This window comes from Amphiura filiformis, chromosome 13 (genome assembly GCF_039555335.1).
Source record: "Amphiura filiformis chromosome 13, Afil_fr2py, whole genome shotgun sequence".
Lineage (NCBI taxonomy): Eukaryota > Metazoa > Echinodermata > Ophiuroidea > Amphilepidida > Amphiuridae > Amphiura > Amphiura filiformis.
This window is the reverse complement of record NC_092640.1, coordinates 23893558-23915589: the sequence shown is the minus strand read 5'-3', so window position 1 is coordinate 23915589 and position 22032 is coordinate 23893558. Positions and strand designations below refer to the sequence as shown.

The 22032-nt window shown below is 37.6% G+C and overlaps 1 protein-coding gene across 1 annotated transcript in view; it reads right to left on the bottom strand.

Annotated features, from left to right (window-relative positions):
* Positions 1-22032, bottom strand: part of LOC140167513 (uncharacterized) — a 117663-nt gene that overhangs the window by 70805 nt on the left and 24826 nt on the right. Inside the window, exons 16-29 of the mRNA XM_072190819.1 lie at positions 17998-18246; positions 16754-17230; positions 15774-16259; positions 14605-14880; positions 13386-13814; positions 11864-12400; positions 10675-11232; positions 9486-10043; positions 5143-5580; positions 4191-4469; positions 3227-3664; positions 2312-2590; positions 1349-1786; positions 430-708 (exon numbers count right to left, since the gene is read on the bottom strand). Coding sequence (XP_072046920.1) covers positions 430-708; positions 1349-1786; positions 2312-2590; positions 3227-3664; positions 4191-4469; positions 5143-5580; positions 9486-10043; positions 10675-11232; positions 11864-12400; positions 13386-13814; positions 14605-14880; positions 15774-16259; positions 16754-17230; positions 17998-18246 — 5721 coding nt within the window. The remainder of the gene's footprint in view (positions 1-429; positions 709-1348; positions 1787-2311; positions 2591-3226; positions 3665-4190; positions 4470-5142; positions 5581-9485; positions 10044-10674; positions 11233-11863; positions 12401-13385; positions 13815-14604; positions 14881-15773; positions 16260-16753; positions 17231-17997; positions 18247-22032) is intronic.

Genomic DNA, 22032 nt, shown 5'->3' with positions numbered 1-22032 from the left:
TGAATATTCATATTTTAACAGGGTAGCGGTTGTGGCTGGCATATCGTGCATTTATATCGGTATATCGTTGTAAAAAGCATAAACACGATAAAAAAAAGTGAAATTCCTTTAAAATTACTTCAATATACACTAGATGGGGTTTGAGTTCGAGATATGTGCCATTAACCATAGCAAGAAGACTCTGCCCATGCAATAAAAATGTTGCAAATTCATTAGACAATGCGGGAACTTCCTTCGAAAACATATCAAAAATCAAACACCACTAGGGTATGAAACTACATGCCAAGACAATAATCTGGGGGAAAAATATTTAAGTATCATGATCTGAACATGTGATAGGATATCCTAAACTTTCAATCGTATAAATGAAGAGAAAGGGGTAAAGCTCCATGCTTGGAAAGATTTTCACTCTTAATCATTCCTATGTACCTTCTTCCTTGACGACCTTTGTGACTTCAACAGTCGTTACTTCAGTTGTCACTTCTTCAGGTTTTTCTTGGAAAGTGATTTCCAATGTTTCTTTTTCAGGTGCCTCTTCTGTTGGTGTGGGCTCGAAAGTGATCTCAACTGTTTCTGGTTTGGGAGCTTCCTCAGGAGCGAAAGTGATTTCCAAGGTTTCCTTTTCAGGTGCCTCTTCCTTTGGTTTCGGAGTTACTTCAATAGTTACTGTTTCTTCTGGAGCTTCTTCCTCCGTTACTTCGGTTACTACTGATGGACGTAAAATATAATGAAGTAGAATTGAATAATCAAAACTCCTTCAATATCACAGAAAAACTGGAAGGCCCAACTTCATTAATGGCATGCTGTCATGACAACCATGCAATGTATCTTTATGCTGCAATTTTGAGACGTCTTAGCTTGGATACAAGCTATATCACAATTGTCGTTTAATGATTATGTGATGTGGACAGTTCGGCTAGTACTACCATGGCCAAAAGAAAGTACTTTTCTGTAATTGTGTTAGCATACTTGATACAAAAATACTCGCATAAGGTAGTACCTTATCATCATAGATGTCATCATTATGTCACATTATGCATTTTACAAAATGTGCAAGTATAACACAAAAATAGGTAAAAACAAGAAGTAACACAAGCGGATGCAACCAAGGGAATAAAGCGTCCATGCATGAAAATAATAATATAGAAGCATTACGAAGAATTCGAACTTTCCGACATTATTGAAATGAAAGATATGGGAAAAACAAAATAGTTATGTATTATGTCGTAAACATGTGCTGGCATATCTGAGATACTAGGTAATGTTGAAGTTTGAATTGCATAAGTGTAAAGGAGCGGATACAGCTTCATGCGTGGAAAGGTAGTCACTCCAAACCATTCCAATGTACCTTCTTCCTTGACGACCTTAGTGACTTCAACAGTCGTCACTTCGGTTATCACTTCTTCAGGTTTCTCTTCTTCAAGCTTTTCAATGATAACCTCGAAGTCTTGAGGAGCTTCCCATGGACCGGTTGGCTTAAGTTCAACTTCTACAATCTCTGGTTTGGGCGCCTCTTCTGGTTTAGGTGCAATTTCTTGCTCCGCTACCTCAGGTTTGGGCGCCTCTTCTGGTGTTGGAGCAAATGTAATTTCAACTGTTTCCTGTTCAGGTACCTCTTCCTTTGGTTTGGGCTCGAATGTGATCTCAACTGTTTCTGGTTTCGGTGCTTCCTCAGGAGCAAATGTTATTTCTAGTGTTTCCTTTTCAGGCACTTCCTCCGTTGGCTTAGGAGTAACTTCAACTGTCACAGTTTCTTCTGGAGCTTCCTCTGATATTTCCGTTGTTACTGATCACACAAGAATAATATTAAATCACTAAATTTATCATAATTTCGAATGCGCATTCGAGATTTATAAGAATCAAGATAAAGCATGCGTTCGTCGAGATTGTTGAATATTCATATTTTAACAGCGTCGTGCTTGTGGCTGGCATATCGTGCATTTATATCTGGATATCGTTGTAATAAACATAAACACGATAAAAAGTGCAAGTCCTTTAAAATCACTTCAATATACACTAGATGGGATTTGAATACGAGGTATGTGCCATTAACCATAGCAATAAGACTATGCCCATGCAATAAACATATTGCAAATTCATTAGAGAATGCCGGAACTTCCTTCGAAAACATATCAAAACCAACACAACTAGGGTACGAAACTACATGCCAAGACAAAAACATAATATTTAAGTATCATCATCATGATCTGAACATGTGATAGGATATCCTAAACTTTCAATCGTATAAATGAAGGGAAAGAGTAAAGCTCCATGCGTGGAAAGATTTTCACTCTTAACCATTCCAATGTACCTTCTTCCTTGACGACCTTTGTGACTTCAACAGTCGTTACTTCAGTTGTCACTTCTTCAGGTTTTTCTTGGAAAGTGATTTCCAATGTTTCTTTTTCAGGTGCCTCTTCTGTTGGTGTGGGCTCGAAAGTGATCTCAACTGTTTCTGGTTTGGGAGCTTCCTCAGGAGCGAAAGTGATTTCCAAGGTTTCTTTTTCAGGTGCCTCTTCCTTTGGTTTCGGAGTTACTTCAATAGTTACTGTTTCTTCGGGAGCTTCTTCCTCCGTTACTTCGGTTACTACTGATGGACGTAAAATATAATGAAGTAGAATTGAATAATCAAAACTCCTTCAATATCACAGAAAAACTGGAAGGCCCAACTTCATTAATGGCATGCTGTCATGACAACCATGCAATGTATCTTTATGCTGCAATTTTGAGACGTCTTAGCTTGGATACAAGCTATATCACAATTGTCGTTTAATGATTATGTGATGTGGACAGTTCGGCTAGTACTACCATGGCCAAAAGAAAGTACTTTCTGTAATTGTGTTAGCATACTTGATACAAAAATACTCGCATAAGGTAGTACCTTATCATCATAGATGTCATCATTATGTCACATTATGCATTTTACAAAATGTGCAAGTATAACACAAAAATAGGTAAAAACAAGTAACACAAGCGGATGCAACCAAGGGAATAAAGCGTCCATGCATGAAAATAATAATATAGAAGCATTACGAAGAATTCGAACTTTCCGACATTATTGAAATGAAAGATATGGGAAAAACAAAATAGTTATGTATTATGTCGTAAACATGTGCTGGCATATCTGAGATACTAGGTAATGTTGAAGTTTGAATTGCATAAGTGTAAAGGAGCGGATACAGCTTCATGCGTGGAAAGGTAGTCACTCCAAACCATTCCAATGTACCTTCTTCCTTGACGACCTTAGTGACTTCAACAGTCGTCACTTCGGTTATCACTTCTTCAGGTTTCTCTTCTTCAAGCTTTTCAATGATAACCTCGAAGTCTTGAGGAGCTTCCCATGGACCGGTTGGCTTAAGTTCAACTTCTACAATCTCTGGTTTGGGCGCCTCTTCTGGTTTAGGTGCAATTTCTTGCTCCGCTACCTCAGGTTTGGGCGCCTCTTCTGGTGTTGGAGCAAATGTAATTTCAACTGTTTCCTGTTCAGGTACCTCTTCCTTTGGTTTGGGCTCGAATGTGATCTCAACTGTTTCTGGTTTCGGTGCTTCCTCAGGAGCAAATGTTATTTCTAGTGTTTCCTTTTCAGGCACTTCCTCCGTTGGCTTAGGAGTAACTTCAACTGTCACAGTTTCTTCTGGAGCTTCCTCTGATATTTCCGTTGTTACTGATCACACAAGAATAATATTAAATCACTAAATTTATCATAATTTCGAATGCGCATTCGAGATTTATAAGAATCAAGATAAAGCATGCGTTCGTCGAGATTGTTGAATATTCATATTTTAACAGCGTCGTGCTTGTGGCTGGCATATCGTGCATTTATATCTGGATATCGTTGTAATAAACATAAACACGATAAAAAGTGCAAGTCCTTTAAAATCACTTCAATATACACTAGATGGGATTTGAATACGAGGTATGTGCCATTAACCATAGCAATAAGACTATGCCCATGCAATAAACATATTGCAAATTCATTAGAGAATGCCGGAACTTCCTTCGAAAACATATCAAAAACCAACACAACTAGGGTACGAAACTACATGCCAAGACAAAAACATAATATTTAAGTATCATCATCATGATCTGAACATGTAATAGGATATCCTAAACTTTCAATCGTATAAATGAAGGGAAAGAGTAAAGCTCCATGCGTGGAAAGATTTTCACTCTTAACCATTCCAATGTACCTTCTTCCTTGACGACCTTTGTGACTTCAACAGTCGTTACTTCAGTTGTCACTTCTTCAGGTTTTTCTTGGAAAGTGATTTCCAATGTTTCTTTTTCAGGTGCCTCTTCCGTTGGTGTGGGCTCGAAAGTGACCTCAACCGTTTCCGGTTTGGGTGCTTCCTCAGGAGCGAAAGTGATTTCCAAGGTTTCCTTTTCAGGTGCCTCTTCTTTTGGTTTTGGAGTTACTTCAATAGTTACTGTTTCTTCTGGAGCTTCTTTCTCCGTTACTTCGGTTACTACTGATGGACGTAAAATATAATGAGGTAGAATTGTATATTCAAAACTCCTTCAATATCCCAGAAAAACCGAAACATCAAACTTCATTAATGGTATGGTGTCATGCCAACCATGCAATGTATCTTCATAATGCGATTTTGATACGTCTTAGCTTGGATACGTCTTAGCTTGGATACAAGCTATTCCATTACCTAAATGCTATAATTGCATGAGTAATTATCGTTTAAGGGTAACGATAGTTATTGTCCATGTGATGTTAACAATTCAACTAGTACTACCATGGCCAAAGCAAAGTACTTAGCATAATTTATAGAAAAATACTCGCATAAGGTTGTACCTCATCATCGTAGATATCATCATCATGCATTTACAAAATACGCAAGTATAACACAACGATAGGTAAAAACAGGATGTAACACTAGCGGTTGCAATCACGGCAATAAAGTGTCCGTGCATGAAAATAACAATATAGAAGCTTTACAAAGAATTTGAATTTTCCAACATTATTGAAATGAATGATATTGGAAAAAAGAAAATAATTAAGTATTATGTCGTAAACATGTGCTGGAATATCTAAAATACTAGGTAATGTTGAAGTTTGAATTGCACAAATGAAAAGGAGCGGATATAGCTTCATGCGTGGAAAGGGTTTCACTCCAAACCATTCCAATATACCTTCTTCCTTGACGACCTTTGTGACTTCAACAGTCGTTACTTCAGTTGTCACTTCTTCAGGTTTCTCTTCTTCAAGCTTTTCGATGATAACCTCGAAGTCTTGGGGAGCCTCCCATTGACCAGTTGGCTTGAGTTCAACCTCCACGATATCTGGTGTGGGCGCCTCTTCTGGTTTAGGTGCAATTTCTACCTCCACTACCTCAGGTTTGGGCGCCTCTTCTGGCGTTGGAGCAAAAGTAATTTCAACTGTTTCCTGTTCAGGTGCCTCTTCCTGTGGCTTGGGTTCGAAAGTGATCTCAACTGTTTCTGGTTTGGGTGCTTCCTCAGGAGCGAATGTGATTTCCAAGGTTTCCTTTTCAGGCGCTTCCTCCTCTGGTTTAGGAGTAACCTCAACTGTCACAGTTTCTTCTGGAGCTTCCTCTGATATTTCTGTTGTTACTGATCATACAAGAATAATATAAAATCACTAAATTTATCCTAATTTGGAATGCGCAATCGGGATTTAAAAGAATAAAGATAAAGCATGTGTTCATATTTTAACAGAATAGTGAGTTTTGGCTGGTATTTCGTGGTTTATGTCGGGACATGTTGTAATAAGCATAAACACGATCAAAGTGAAATTCCTTTAAAATCACTTCAGTATACAGATGGGTTTTGAATACGAAATATGTGCCATTAGTCATGGCAATAAGACTATGCCCATGCAGTAAACATAATTATTGCAAATCCATTAGACAATGCGGGAACTTCCTTCGAAAACATATTAAAAGGCACACAAAAACCACTGAAGGTAGAAAACTACATGCCAGACTTGAACTAGGGAAAAACACAATATTTATGTATCATGATAGAAACATGTGATAGGATATCTTGACATTTGAATCGTACAATGGAAGGGGGAAGGGCATAGCTCCATGCGTGTAAAGGGTTTCATCCAAAACATTCCAATGTACCTTCTTCCTTGACGACCTTTGTGACTTCAACAGTCGTCACTTCAGTTGTCACTTCTTCAGGTTTCTCTTCGAAAGTGATTTCCAATGTTTCTTTCTCAGGTGCCTCTTCTTTTGGTTTGGGCTCGAAAGTGACCTCAACTGTTTCTGGTTTGGGTGCTTCCTCAGGAGCGAAAGTGATTTCCAAGGTTTCTTTTTCAGGTGCCTCTTCCTTTGGTTTCGGAGTTACTTCAATGGTTACCGTTTCTTCAGGAACTTCTTCCTCCGTTACCTCGGTTACCACTGATTAGATAAAACCAATTTGGTAGAATTGATATATTTACTCAATCGCAGGGGGAAACGCTAAAACTTCATTCACTATAGTCGCGTAGCTTCAGCATGCTAGTCATGGCTAATATGTTTGTCTCTTTTCATGCTACAATTTTGATAGTTCAGATTGACACAGTCTAAGCTTGTGTTGTGATGTTGACAATGCAACGTGTATTTCAGCATATACAGAGGAGTATATTCAGATATTAATATGAACATATTGATAGGGAACGGAAAAAGCACACTTTAAAGTAGGTCAAAGCTCGAGATAATATCATCTTAATGCCACATTACGCATTATATAAAATGCGTAGTAAAGATGTGTAAAGGTAGGTAGGCCTACTAAAAACAGGCAAGGTTTTCGTGTGACATTTCAGCACTTGCATCCGCTGCTATAAAATGTGCGTGCATGTAATAATAATATAGAATTAACCATTATCACTGAAAAGGGTGAAAAACATTGGTGACTTTTGCATGCTATGATATCCAAAAGAATATCATTGAATCTTAAATGAAATATATGCAGGGAAAGATGAGGCTGCATGCGTGGAAAGGTCACTCCAAACCATTCCAATGTACCTTCTTCCTTGACGACCTTAGTGACTTCAACAGTCGTTACTTCAGTTGTCACTTCTTCAGGTTTCTCTTCTTCAAGCTTTTCAATGATAACCTCGAAGTCTTGGGGAGCTTCCCATGGACCAGTAGGCTTGAGTTCAACTTCCACAATTTCTGGTTTGGGCGCCTCTTCTGGTTTAGGTGCAATTTCTTCCTCCACTACCTCGGGTTTGGGCGCCTCTTCTGGTGTCGGAGCAAACGTAATTTCAACTGTTTCCTGTTCAGGTGCCTCTTCCTTTGGTTTGGGCTCGAAAGTGATCTCAACTGTTTCTGGTTTGGGTGCTTCCTCAGGAGCGAATGTAATCTCCACAGTTTCTTTTTCAGGTGCCTCTTCTTCCTTGACGACCTTTGTGACTTCAACAGTCGTCACTTCAGTTAATCACTTCTTCAGGTTTGGGTGCTTCCTCAGGAGCGAAAGTGATTTCCAAGGTTTCTTTTTCAGGTGCCTCTTCCTTTGGTTTCGGAGTTACTTCAATAGTTACTGTTTCTTCAGGAGCTTCTTCCTCAGTTACTTCGGTTACAACTGATTAGGCAAAACAAATTTGGGTAACATTTGATATTTTTACGAAATCGCAACAAAAATAAATTCATTCAAATTTCAGTCATTATAATCGTGTAGCTTTAGAGTGCTGTCATGGCTTATATGAGGTAATATAATATTAGGGATGACCAATGAACCATCAACTTAGAACACTCCCATAGACATGCAGGGAGCTCAACTGTGCACTGCTTGCACAGACATTTCTAAATTGATCCCATTCTTTTATTTTTCAATATTTTTCTGTAAAAATTGGGGAAGTTAATGCCAATTATATTTTGTAACTATCTTGCAAAATTACAGCAACATAACTTATTTCATTTTCCTGTAAGTGCGAGTCAAAATTGGTCCATCGCCACAGTGCGCTTAATTGCCAGTGGCTGAGTTCAGCACTGCTCAAGAATGGCACAAAATATTCATGTCAATAATTTCAGGTGAAAAACGTGGCCTACTGAGCTGTAATTTGGCAGAGTTGCCAGTAATACCTCTATCATACCCTCTGTAAAAAGGTTAAACAATTGAACAAGTAGATCTCGAGTTACAAATTAAATCACCAGCTTCCCTTTGGAATTTCCATACTCCTTTCGAATCATGCTAAGAAGACACCTTTCTGAACATAAATGTGAAGTTTCGTGCCCATTCGATGTATTTTTCACCTGATTTCAACCCTAAACGTTTTCTTATATTTAGGCCTATACCATATACAACTTGCTGCTGGCTATACCTTGTTTACAACTTTCAAAAGAAGTACCTGAATGTGCAACCATAACTGTTTCAAAATAGCCCGCGAAAGTCATGCAGGTAACTCCGAGGTCATGTATTGAATTGTTTTGAATGAGGAATACTACGGGAACCACCACCTTTTGTTAGAAGTCACACATGAGCATGATGAGTGAAGTGGATAACCTCTATTGTTGTGAATGAGTCAATGATCTTCAATGACACTTAAGATTTAATTTGCATATACCTACTAATTGGTCATATTAAACCCAATAACATTGAAATTTTTGGTTGTGAAAAAAAAAAGTTTACCTGGACTTTGATTTTGCAATTTTGATTTTGTGCCATATCGGCCATCTTGGATGATTTTTGGCAAAATGTTCTCTAAATGCATGATTTCAATGCCTCGGTTTGAAAAATAATTTATGCCATTGACTAGTAAAGTGCCATTTCATAAGAAACCCTTTGATACTTTCACAATATGCTTGTTTCATATTTGCATATATGTTAAAATAAAGAAATATATAAAGGTAAATATATGCTTATGCCAATGTTGCTCCCAATTGATATTTTTGGACCTTGTCATTTTATTTCGTTCCAATGACCGGTCAGAATGGGAAACTTTGAAAATTCATAATTCGAAAAGTTTTTGACCGATTTTGACAATTTAACCACCAAAATACTTCTATTGATGAGTTCTATCCAGAAAACAATATTTTGTAGCAATAGGGGCAACATGAAATTTTGATGGTTATCCCTAATAATATATTTTTATCATGCTGTAACTTTCATACTTCAGCTTTGAGACAGGCTGTAGTCTAAGATTGTGGTGAACTGTTGGCTATGGAGTGGTGGGTAATAAACGTATGCAAATGAGCATTTTACGTAAAAGCTCGAGAAAATATAAATTTAATGCCACGTTATACATTATATAAAATGTGTTGGGAAGACGGAATGTTAGGTACTAAAACAGGCAAGGTCTTCGTGTAACATTTTAGCACTTAATGTGCATGCGGGTGTGCATGCAGGTTTATATAATTGACCATTATTCCATTATGATTGTTTATCACTGAAAAAGTGTGGGAAACATAGGTATGATATCATGACATTTGCATGCTATAATGATATCTAAAATAGGAATGTACTGAATGCAGGAAAAGATGAGGCTTCATGCGTGGGAAGGTTTTCACTCCAAAACCATTCCAATGTACCTTCTTCCTTGACGACCTTTGTGACTTCAACAGTCGTGACTTCGGTTGTTACTTCTTCAGGTTTCTCTTCTTCAAGCTTTTCGATTATAACCTCGAAGTCTTGAGGAGCTTCCCATGGACCTGTAGGCTTGAGTTCAACTTCCACAATCTCTGGTTTGGGAGCCTCTTCTGGTTTAGGTGCAATTTCTTCCTCCACTACCTCGGGTTTGGGCGCCTCTTCTGGTGTTGGAGCAAACGTAATTTCAACTGTTTCCTGTTCAGTTGCCTCTTCCTTTGGTTTGGGCTCGAAAGTGATCTCAACTGTTTCTGGTTTGAGTGCTTCCTCAGGAGCGAATGTAATCTCCACAGTTTCCTTTTCAGGTGCCTCTTCTTCCTTGACGACCTTTGTGACTTCAACAGTCGTCACTTCGGTTGTCACTTCTTCAGGTTTGGGTGCTTCCTCAGGAGCGAAAGTGATTTCCAAGGTTTCTTTTTCAGGTGCCTCTTCCTTTGGTTTCGGAGTTACTTCAATAGTTACTGTTTCTTCGGGAGCTTCTTCCTCTGTTACTTCGGTTACAACTGATTAGGCAAAACAAATTTGGGTAACATTTGATATTTTTACGAAATCGCAACAAAAATAAATTCACTCAAATTTCAGTCACTATAATCGTGTAGCTTTAGAGTGCTGTCATGGCTTATATGAGGTAATATAATATATCTTTGTTAAGCTGTAATTTTCACACTGCAGCTTTGACACAGGCTGTTGTCTTAGCTTGTGGTAAACAGTTGGATATGCAGTGGGTAATCAACGTATGCAAATGAGCATTTTGCAGTATTTGTATGGATATATTAATAGGGAAACAGAACAGTTCCACTTTTACGTAGTATAAAGCTCGAGAAAATATAAATTTAATGCCACGTTATACATTACATAAAATGTGTTGGGAAGACGGAAAGTTAGGTACTAAAACAGGCAAGGTCTTCGTGTAACATTTTAGCACTTAATGTGCATGCGGGTGTGCATGCAGATTTATATAATTGACCATTATTCCATTATGATTGTTTATCACTGAAAAAGTGTGGGAAACATAGGTATGATATCATGACATTTGCATGCTATAATGATATCTAAAATAGGAATGTACTGAATGCAGGAAAAGATGAGGCTTCATGCGTGGAAAGGTTTTCACTCCAAACCATTCCAATGTACCTTCTTCCTTGACGACCTTTGTGACTTCAACAGTCGTTATTTCAGTTGTTACTTCTTCAGGTTTCTCTTCTTCAAGCTTTTCAATGATAACCTCGAAGTCTTGAGGAGCTTCCCATGGACCAGTAGGTTTGAGTTCAACTTCCACAATCTCTGGTTTGGGCGCCTCTTCTGGTTTAGGTGCAATTTCTTCCTCCACTACCTCGGGTTTGGGCGCCTCTTCTGGTGTTGGAGCAAACGTAATTTCAACTGTTTCCTGTTCAGGTGCCTCTTCCTTTGGTTTGGGCTCGAAAGTGATCTCAACTGTTTCTGGTTTGGGTGCTTCCTCAGGAGCGAATATAATCTCCACAGTTTCCTTTTCAGGTGCCTCTTCTTCCTTGACGACCTTTGTGACTTCAACAGTCGTCACTTCGGTTGTCACTTCTTCAGGTTTGGGTGCTTCCTCAGGAGCGAAAGTGATTTCCAAGGTTTCTTTTTCAGGTGCCTCTTCCTTTGGTTTCGGAGTTACTTCAATAGTTACTGTTTCTTCGGGAGCTTCTTCCTCTGTTACTTCGGTTACAACTGATTAAGCAAAACAAATTTGGGTAACATTTGATATTTTTACGAAATCGCAACAAAAATAAATTCACTCAAATTTCAGTCACTATAATCGTGTAGCTTTAGAGTGCTGTCATGGCTTATATGAGGTAATATAATATACCTTTGTTAAGCTGTAATTTTCACACTGCAGCTTTGACACAGGCTGTTGTCTTAGCTTGTGGTAAACTGTTGGATATGCAGTGGGTAATCAACGTATGCAAATGAGCATTTTGCAGTATTTGTATGGATATATTAATAGGGAAACAGAACAGTTCCACTTTTACGTAGTATAAAGCTCGAGAAAATATAAATTTAATGCCACATTATACATTTATAAAATGTGTTGGGAAGACGGAAAGTTAGGTACTAAAACAGGCAAGGTCTTCGTGTAACATTTTAGCACTTAATGTGCATGCGGGTGTGCATGCAGGTTTATATAATTGACCATTATTCCATTATGATTGTTTATCACTGAAAAGGTGTGGGAAACATAGGTATGATATCATGACATTTGCATGCTATAATGATATCTAAAATAGGAATGTGCTGAATGCAGGAAAAGATGAGGCTTCATACGTGGGAAGGTTTTCACTCCAAAACCATTCCAATGTACCTTCTTCTTTGACGACCTTTGTGACTTCAACAGTCGTGACTTCGGTTGTTACTTCTTTAGGTTTCTCTTCTGCAAGCTTTTCAATTATAACCTCGAAGTCTTGAGGAGCTTCCCATGGACCAGTAGGCTTGAGTTCAACTTCCACAATCTCTGGTTTGGGCGCCTCTTCTGGTTTAGGTGCAATTTCTTCCTCCACTACCTCGGGTTTGGGCGCCTCTTCTGGTGTTGGAGCAAACGTAATTTCAACTGTTTCCTGTTCAGGTGCCTCTTCCTTTGGTTTGGGCTCGAAAGTGATATCAACTGTTTCTGGTTTAGGTGCTTCCTCAGGAGCGAATGTAATCTCCACAGTTTCTTTTTCAGGTGCCTCTTCCTTTGGTCTGGGCTCAAAAGTGATCTCAACAGTTTCCGGTTTGGGTGCTTCCTCAGGAGCGAAAGTGATTTCCAATGTTTCTTTTTCAGGTGCCTCTTCCTTTGGTTTCGGAGTTACTTCAATAGTAACTGTTTCTTCGGGGGTTTCCTCGGTTACTTCGGTTACCACTAATAGTATAAAACAAATTTTTATAGAAATGGATTTCACAAGTGTGCCGTTATCATGCAATCAAGGCTCTCATGCAATTGAACATTTTTATAACTCTGTTCATGCTGGGGTTTTGTTCTAATCTGGTAAAACGCTTTCAGATAGTTGTGGTATTATTTTGACTAGTCAATGAATAATAAGTATTTTAATGTTGACATAATAAAAGGTAAAAAAGACTTTAACAATTTGCATTATAGAAAAGCACATAGTTCGAGTAAATGTCATCATTTAATATTATCATCTATACAGAAAATATGAAGGCACGACATTACGGTAGGATAGGAAAGCTTAAAGAAACTAAGCCGTCACAACCAGAGAATACTTAAGAAAGATAAGCGCATGTAAATGCAAGTAGAAAAGGTTATTTTGCCCTCATGAAAATTGGGTGACAAATTTTACGACAAACGTCGTCCAGAACCAAACACAACTTATACAAACACTGTACTTTCCTCGGAGTAAATGCGAAAGTCTTTTCCTAGAGGGAGGCATGCTAGTTTCCGTTTTGAGAAAACAATGAGAACCCATTTCTGAATATGGAGTAGGACCTTGCATAAGCATTAACAAAAATGCTTTCATAAGGACACAACTGTCGTTTCAATAAAAGAAAGTTTGAAGCAATCAAGTGTTCCATGTTCGTTGAAAGTTGAAAACATGCATCTTCTGTTCAATTAGTACCCTATAATAAGACTTTATTCTTTTTATCGAAACAAATAATCAAATTACAAGGTATTTTCAAAATGGAAAAACTGAAAGAAAAAGTACGAGAAGTGCGATATTACTGCAAGTCTAATTATGATATGATTAGTCATAGGATTGAAATTATCCATGCTCTGTAAGTATAATCCATAATATTATAACAGGAATAATCAATGTACTTGAATAAAAATTATACGTGATATGAGGTATCATGCGGTGAAAGGTTTTCACGCCAAACCATTCAAGTACCTTCTTCCTTGACAACTTTTGTTACTTCAACGGTAGTGACTTCGGTTACAACTTCTTCTGGTTTCTCTTCTTCCAACATTTCAAAGACAATCTCGAAGTCTTGCGGAGCTTCATAAGGACCAGTAGGTTTGAGTTCGACAACTTCTGGTTTAGGTGCCTCTTCTGGTTTGGGCGCGATTTCAACCTCAACCACTTCAGGTTTGGGTGCCTCTTCTGGAGCAAATGTGACTTCGACAGTTTCGAGTTCTGGTGCCTCTTCTGTTGGTTTAGGTGCAAAGGTAATCTCAACCGTTTCTGGTTTAGGCGCTTCTTCTGGGGCAAATGTGATTTCCAAAGTTTCTTTTTCAGGCTCTTCTTCCTTTGCTTTAGGTGTAACTTCTACTGTCACGGTCTCCTCTGGAGCCTTCTCCTCTGTAACTTCTGTTACCACTGATGGACAATAACAAAACAGCCAACTTAAATGATAGCAGATCATAACAGGAAGGTCAATGGTAGTGCAGGAGGTTAAAGGTGATGAAAACCCATATTCACATTAGATGTCTATTTATATCGATGCTTAACAAAACATACTGCAATTACGTGATCAGATGATCAGTAAAATTTGCATGTGGTTAATGCGTGCGAATATATTATTGATATAAATTGACATTCGAACATGTACGGGAGAACAAAATTGATTTTCAACCTAAGACAAGGAATCAGAATGTGATAGGTAGGTAAAAGACAATCTGGTAAACATAATGAAGATAAAGCATGCTATAACCACACCATAGTTAAACCATTTGAAACCATAGTTAGACCTGAAATGATGCACGAAGTCACCATTCAATCATCATTCCAAAGCGAAGGAAATTTTCCATTCAAACTCACAAACCATGTAACAAACTGAATGCGATAAAAATGTATCGTATGACACAACCGTCAAAAACCATGCTGAAACGAATATTACCTTCTTCTGTAATGTGATAGGTGGGTAAAAGACAATCTGGTAAACAAAATGAAGATAAAGCATGCTATAACCACACCATAGTTAAACCATTTGAAACCATAGTTAGACCTGAAATGATGCACAAAGTAACCATTCAATAATCATTCCATAGCGAAGAAAATTTTCCATTCAAACTTACAAACCATGTAAACAAACCAAACTGAATGCGATAAAAAATGTATCGTATGATACAAGCGTCACAATATTCCCAAAAACCATGCTGAAAAGTACCTTCTTCTGTAACAACTCTAGTAACAGTTGTTGTCTCAACAACCTCAGGTTTGGGCGCCTCTTCTGGAGCAAATGTGATTTCGACAGTGTCACGCTCAGGTGCCTCTTCTTTTGGTTTGGGCGCAAAAGTGACCTCAACTGTTTCCGGTTTGGGCGCTTCCTCAGGAGCGAAAGTGATTTCTAAGGTTTCCTTTTCAGGTGCTTCTTCCTTTGGTTTAGGGGCGACCTCAACCGTCACAGTTTCCTTAGGAGCTTCCTCAATAACTTGCGTCACAACTGTTTGATACAGGTAAAACATCATATTTCCAATACTCGAATGTAAGTTCATACGTGCTGGTAATAAACAATTTCTAAAAGTTTAAACTGACTTTCAGCACAAACTAACCTTGAATTTTCGATGTGTGACACACATCTTCTGATGAAGATGTGTGTCACACATCGAAAATTCAAGGTTAGTTTGTGCTGAAAGTCAGTTTAAACTTTTAGAAATCATATTTCCAATCTATATTTTCTGAATAATATATTAAGCCCCTGTATATAATACAACATTGAGCCTACCATTTAAACTTTAAATCATTAAATGTTAGCAACGTTGGCAAACTGAATTATGCTGTAAACGTTTGAATGCACTAAATAAATTGCACAAGTAACCAAAACAGTATATATCAGAAACCATTCACATAACTTATTATAATATTCGTTTTAAACAAGAAAGCTTTTAGTTCTTTTTAAAATAATTTTATGTGCGTTAAAACTATCTTTAAATTGCGCGATAAAAGTCAATTAAATATAATCCGCAAAGCATGTGCAGCATGCGACAAAGTATATATTTTATACAGATTTATATATATAGTCAGTAGGAACTTCAACATGACCGTGACATAGGGTATAAAGACGATTTTTTGTTGCAAAAAGTGGTAGTCGCGGGTGTCTAGTGTCGAAATCTGACGGATACCAAAATGGCACCCTTGGGCAATTTTTTTATTGACGTTTTAAGCCACGCCTTTTTTGATTACGTAATAATTATGCATAATACAGTTTGTGGTATAAACATGTCATGTTTGGTATCAAATTAAAGCTATCCTCTTGACTAATATTAGCGTATATTGTAGTCATTGTGCAGCATTTGACGACATGCATGCCGTGCAGAATGAATTCAGTGGTCGTACCTTCTCTCTTCACAACTGTGGTGACCACTGTGGTTATTTCAGTTGTGACTTCTTCTTCAGGCTCTGGGGCCATTACATATTCATCAGGAAGTTCTTCAGGAGCGTCTACAAACTCTAACGTGACCTCCGGAGATTCGGGTTCCTCCACAATGTAATCAGTTGGTTCTTCAACCTCTGGGGCGAATTTTTCAATGATTATCTCAAAATCTTCAGGAGCTTCCCAAGGACCTCTAGGTTTGAGTTCGACAACTTCTGGTTTGGGCACCTCATCTGGTTTCGGTGCAAAGGTCACTTCAATAGTTTCACGTTCAGGCGCTTCTTCTTTTGGTTTGGGTGCAAACGTGATTTCAACTGTTTCTGGTTTGGGCTCTTCCTTAGGGGCAAATGTTATTTCCAAGGTTTCTTTCTCAGGAACCTCTTCCGTTGGTTTGCGAGTAACTTCAACCGTAACTGTCTCTTTTGGAATCTCTTCTACTTCAGTAACAACTGTCATGAATAAACGTTCAGATTTACTTCATTGCGATGCATGTGCTACATTGAAGGCATAGTAATGTGTTGTGTATTTACTACACCAACACAGTACAATGAATGGATGATCAAAGCAATTGAAAGAGCATGCTGTAATTTTTAAAACATACACCTAATCAACTTCTCAATCAGATTGACACTTCTCATAATCAGAAAGGCATCCATATAATATATCACCTTCGTCATTTAGAAACTCCTCAGAAGACAAAATAAAGACATGATTTTACCAACAATAACATAATATGAAATTAAACATATTCTCGGCATTTAAATTTAAGGGGATTAAAAAATCAGTGGACATTTAATTTTAAGAGGAAACATGCAATATTTGTGCGTCATTAAGGGTAATGTCGGAATACACTTTTTCCATTTTGAGGGGTCATGCGGTGCTGCTATTATCCTCTTACTGTATGACGTCATGCACTTATCATGCATAAAACTTTTGTTTTTACCTTCCTCTTTGACCTCCTTTGTAACAGATACTGTGGTCACTTCGGTGGTTACTTCCTCTGGTACTTCTTCAGGAGCGATTTCAAATTCAACAGTAGCACCTGGTGTTGGCGCCTTCTTGAAGTCAATTTCAGTTGTGGCTACCTCACGTTTCTCAGGCACTTCTTCAACCGTAACCTCTTCAACTTCTTCGAACTTTTCAATGACGATCTCAAAGTCCTCAGGGGCTTCCCATAATGCAGTTGGTTTGGGTTTGACTTCTACTTCCGTAACCTCTGGTGTTGGAGCAAAGGTAATCTCAACGGTTTCAAGTTCAGGCGCTTCTTCCTTGGGTGCGATTTCAAGCTCAACAGTTTCAGGTTTGGGCGCCTCTTCTGGTGTGGGAGCAAATGTCACTTCTACCGTTTCACGTTCAGGTGCTTCTTCCTCTGGTTTGGGCGCGAAAGTAACCTCAACTGTTTCAGGTTTGGGTGCCTCCTCTGTTAAGTAGAAATAAGAAAACTTTCAACAACACAAATAAAGCGATCTTTATAATACTGGTGGGTAAAAATAGCTGTAAATGGAGTAAAATGAAGAAAGACGATGCATCATTATTATCCAGTATCGCTGAAGAACCCATGCAAATAGTTATATCAATCATGCGGTACAGGTGATATCTGTCAATCAACTGAGGATTTGTGGATGCAGGATGTCCGTTACTTTAAATGGTAATTAGGTATCATGCTGCAGGTGGTTGCCACCTATATCATACATACTAATTTGTACATATTCATAATGCAGAAATGGTTAATGTTAACATATGACTAATTAAGTCGGGTAGGTGACATGCAGTTTATGATGCTGGAGCTCTACCGCATATGCTGTACAACAGTACAATAGGAACTACAATTTCTTCCTCCACCAAGTTTGGATGATTAAGATAAATAGTGCAAAAGGTGGGAAATACGTGAATGTATAACAGTGCAATGTCGGAAAGAAGTGATTGGATTCAGGTAGTACCTATGTGGGTTATAAAACTCTTCATCCCGTTAATAGAATCCATAAAACAATATACAAAGTCCATGCAGATTTCCATGTGACAGTCAAGTGCAAATGTAAACCAAAACATGATTGAGAATTACAAGATACAAATTAGTGGATGAAAAAAGAAATTAATGATTACATGACCTCCATAAAAACACATTTGTGGTCACAATAAAGAATTATCATTCATTAACAAAGGTGCTACTAATAATTTCGTGCGAACCTTCTTTAGTAGTCACTACTTTTGTCACTTCAACCGTAGTTGTAATTTCTTCTGGTAATTCCTCCACAACTTCCTGTACTATTCGTTCCGAAACTTCTGTTGCAAATTTCTCTATGACAACTTTTTTCGTTTCTGTGATCTCAAGTTCTATTTCCTCAACTTTCGGTGCTTCTTCTGGAGCTTCAAATTCGACAATAGTTGTAGTCTGTGGTATGACCTCAAGCCTCTCTTCTTCACGTTCTGGGACTTCTAATGATTTAATCAACACAATACATGATTGTTTAATGCTCATGTATACATATGATGAAACCGTTGAATTATTTCATGCAGTTTCTTTCTGCAACCACGGATGCAAATCATAAAAGAAGAATCAACGTTATAATGCACATTCGTATGATGCAAGTTTCAAATAAGATATCAAGCAGAAACATAAGTTTTTGGAACAAGAGAAATATGTTTTTGCTATAAAGTGGCAAAAGTTGCATATAGTATGACATTTACCAAAATTATACCGATAATATCATTCATAATATCAAGAACTTGATTTGATACAGATCAATCATCAATCAATCAATCAATCAATCAATCAATCAATCAATCAATCAATCAATCAAAATATCAATCAAATACATTGTACAAATCATATAATCATATAATATATTTAAGAAGGCAAGCCCCGTGCGCTCATAAAAATCCTTTTCACCATCAGAGTTTATAACATTCAATATGAGAAGCACATACATGTACTACATCTACAAGACACTAGACATACACACATCTGGATTCAGGTGCATATTGTATACAGTTATCTACTTCAAGATAGACTACTAATCTTTCAATTATCATCCCTAGACTATCCATTACCAGTCCAGCTACATTATATACACAAGTTGCATCTTTTTATTTTCCAGGCAAAGGAATTTCATTCCAACAGATGAAACTTGGCAGATACCTTTGATGATTGACATGGGCGTTTTAAAAGTCATTCGCACTGTTCGTTTAGGCATCTCGTAAGATATTGGCTGCACTCGGGTGAAAGCATGAGTAGGAATTTCTTCTATGTTCTCCTCCGTGATCGACTCGCTTGGCTTCAAAGTGGACAGTATTCCCTTCTGAATGGGCATTATTTTCTCTATAACTACTTCAAAATCTTCAGGAGCTTCCCATGGAGTGGTAGGCTTTTGAGATTTGCAGACTGTAGCACTTTTAATGCTCTCTTGTGTTGGTACAATTTTAGTTACTTCTTTGTCGAATAATTCTTGAGGTAGAGGTTCAACAGGTTCTTCCTTTAAGTCTGCAATGAATTCTTCAGGTATTTCTTCAAGTTGAATTTCGGTCGCTTTCACAACACTCACGGTCCTTTCGGGTAATTGTGTGGTCGGTATGTCATCAAATTGCACTTGAATTGGTACCAAGGGTTTCTTCCCGGTTGGAAAATTGCCAGGTGTCGCTTCTACATATGAAATATACAGCATATCTTTTGTAAGAGACCATTGTGAGATACTTATACAGCAACATATATTATATGCCAATAATTGAATTATTAAATGTTTCCGAAACTTGTTTGAATTATATTCGACAACATTGCCATGATTTTTTTAAACCTAAATGAGGTGACGGTTGTTGCATATTACTTATACGATTTATGCGATTTATGCAATTTATTTTAGCAAAATGAAAAATACAAAATTCTAAGATGACTTCAAATGTCTACTTATCCATGATAGAGATAGCAAATAATTTACAGTTATTTAACTTTTAGACTTAGAGTTATGATAATCGATTAATCACCAAATTCACAGATGAAATGAACAAAGACGAAATGATGAATGAAGCTTGAGTCGAGTGATGATATACATGCTGGTAAATAAATGGATAAATGGAAACAATCCGATCATCAAACTTTAGATTCACGGGGAGCAGGATTAATGTTTATCTAAAAAAGCAGCCAATGTATGTATTTTATTTCATATGAGATAAATATAAAATAAATTAAATTAAATTGGATGTGTGACGTGTGACTCCTAGAGATAGACTAGACAAAAATTTCCGAATGCCTTTATCATGACGTAACACGGCCCACATAGCAATCCACAGATAAACTGGATGGGAAAATATACAGAGAAATCCTGAGTAGCATCTACTTAATGCTTCAACTGCTGATCGTAGAAATGACCAATGAATTTGGTATTTTGACGTCCATGATGATGATAATAACAGACCTTATTATACGATGGCACTTGAACAAAGAAATCTTGTGATTAAACATTTCCATTCAAGCAAGTCCTTATGAAGAAAGATTAATATATCTCACAATAAACAAACTCGAAAAAATATAGCAAACTCCATTCAAGCATATATCATTAATAAGTGAATTTACCTTTATGAGCATAATGAATAACGTAATGCATCAAAACTATCCAGCAATTTTCACATAAAGAGTATCTATCTGCTCTCAACTTTATCCATGCCCAGAATTTCTATCTGTACCTTTTTTTTACTTCTGCAGGAACCTTGAATGCCATTGTAACAATTGGTACATTATTATAGTCTCATAGGTTGCGTGTTTTTTGCAATCAAAGTTTCAAGACACATGCGATGAAAGCTATGCCTGGATATTTCAATACTAAAGCCATGACCTATTCAAAAGACTAAAAACAAACTCAAACAATATAGCAATTTCGTCATTTTGCACCATGCCGTGCAGTTGCACCTGTACCTTCTCTGAATTCTTCAGGAACCTTGAATGTCATAGTAACAGTTGGTTGCGTAGTCTCACACAGAGCAAGTTGTGCTGCAGATGTAGCGTAAGTTGGAAGTGGTTCGACTTCCTCTTCCGGCATTTCCTCAGGCTTCACCATTTCTGTGGTACTTGTTTTGATTTCAATCACTTTCTCAAATACAACTTCAAAGTCCTCAGGAGCCTCCCATGGAGAGGTTGGCTTCTTAGCTTTAGGTACTACCATGACAGTTTCAGTAATTACGTCTGGCGCTGGCTTCTTGGGACTTGGTAACTCTTCCTCAGGTATTTCAGAAGGTATTTCCATACCGGTGATATCACGAACCATTTCGATAGGTATGTCTTCAATTTCTTGTTGAACTGCTCGCACGACTGTAACAGTCCGTTTTGTTACTGTGGTTGTTACTTCTGGTTCAACAAGTTCTGACGGCAAATCTTGGATCACTAACTTAACTGGTCTTAGTTGTTTTTCTAAAATTTCTGCTGGTACGTCTTTTGGTTTCACTACTGGAATGGAATATGAATTTGATATTTAATAATACTCGGATCATATACAAAGCTCATCTAGCCTTTTCTTAGAAATTGTACCAAAATGTACACAGATGCCGAATACTATATAAAGCTATTTTGAGTACCATTCCACAGTCCCTCAATAAACGCCATTCCTGAACAGGCAAACACCACAAAGATCTGTCTCATATAGGAAACATACACATCAAACCCTTGCAAGTAAGCTATTACAGTAATAAACAACTATTTATCATTTATGATTTGCCAAAAATATAAACTATTTACATGCAATCTCCTTCCCAAAGACAAAACGTTTGCATTTCGATCAATATAAACATACTGCATTCATCATTGACATTAAAGTTCATCTTTTTTAAACGATGCAATAAAATCGGAGCATATCCTGATACCTCATGACAAAAGCAATCAGTAACAGAAAAGGGGAGATGGAACGCATTATCTTAATTCCTTTATTCTATGCACCATGCCGTGAGATTGCAATTTTACCTTCCTTGACTTCTTCAGGAACTTTGAATGTCATAGTAACAGTTGGTTTTGTAGTCTCATACAGAGCAAGCTGTGCTGTAGATGTAGCGTAGGTTGGCAGTGGCTCGACTTCCTCTTCAGGTGTTTCTTCAGGCTTTACCACTTCCGTTGTACTTGTTTTGGTTTCAATCTCTTTCTCAAATACAACTTCAAAATCCTCAGGAGCCTCCCATGGAGAAGTTGGCTTCTTAGCTTTAGGTGCTACCTTAACAGTTTCAGTAATCACTTCTGTTGTTGGC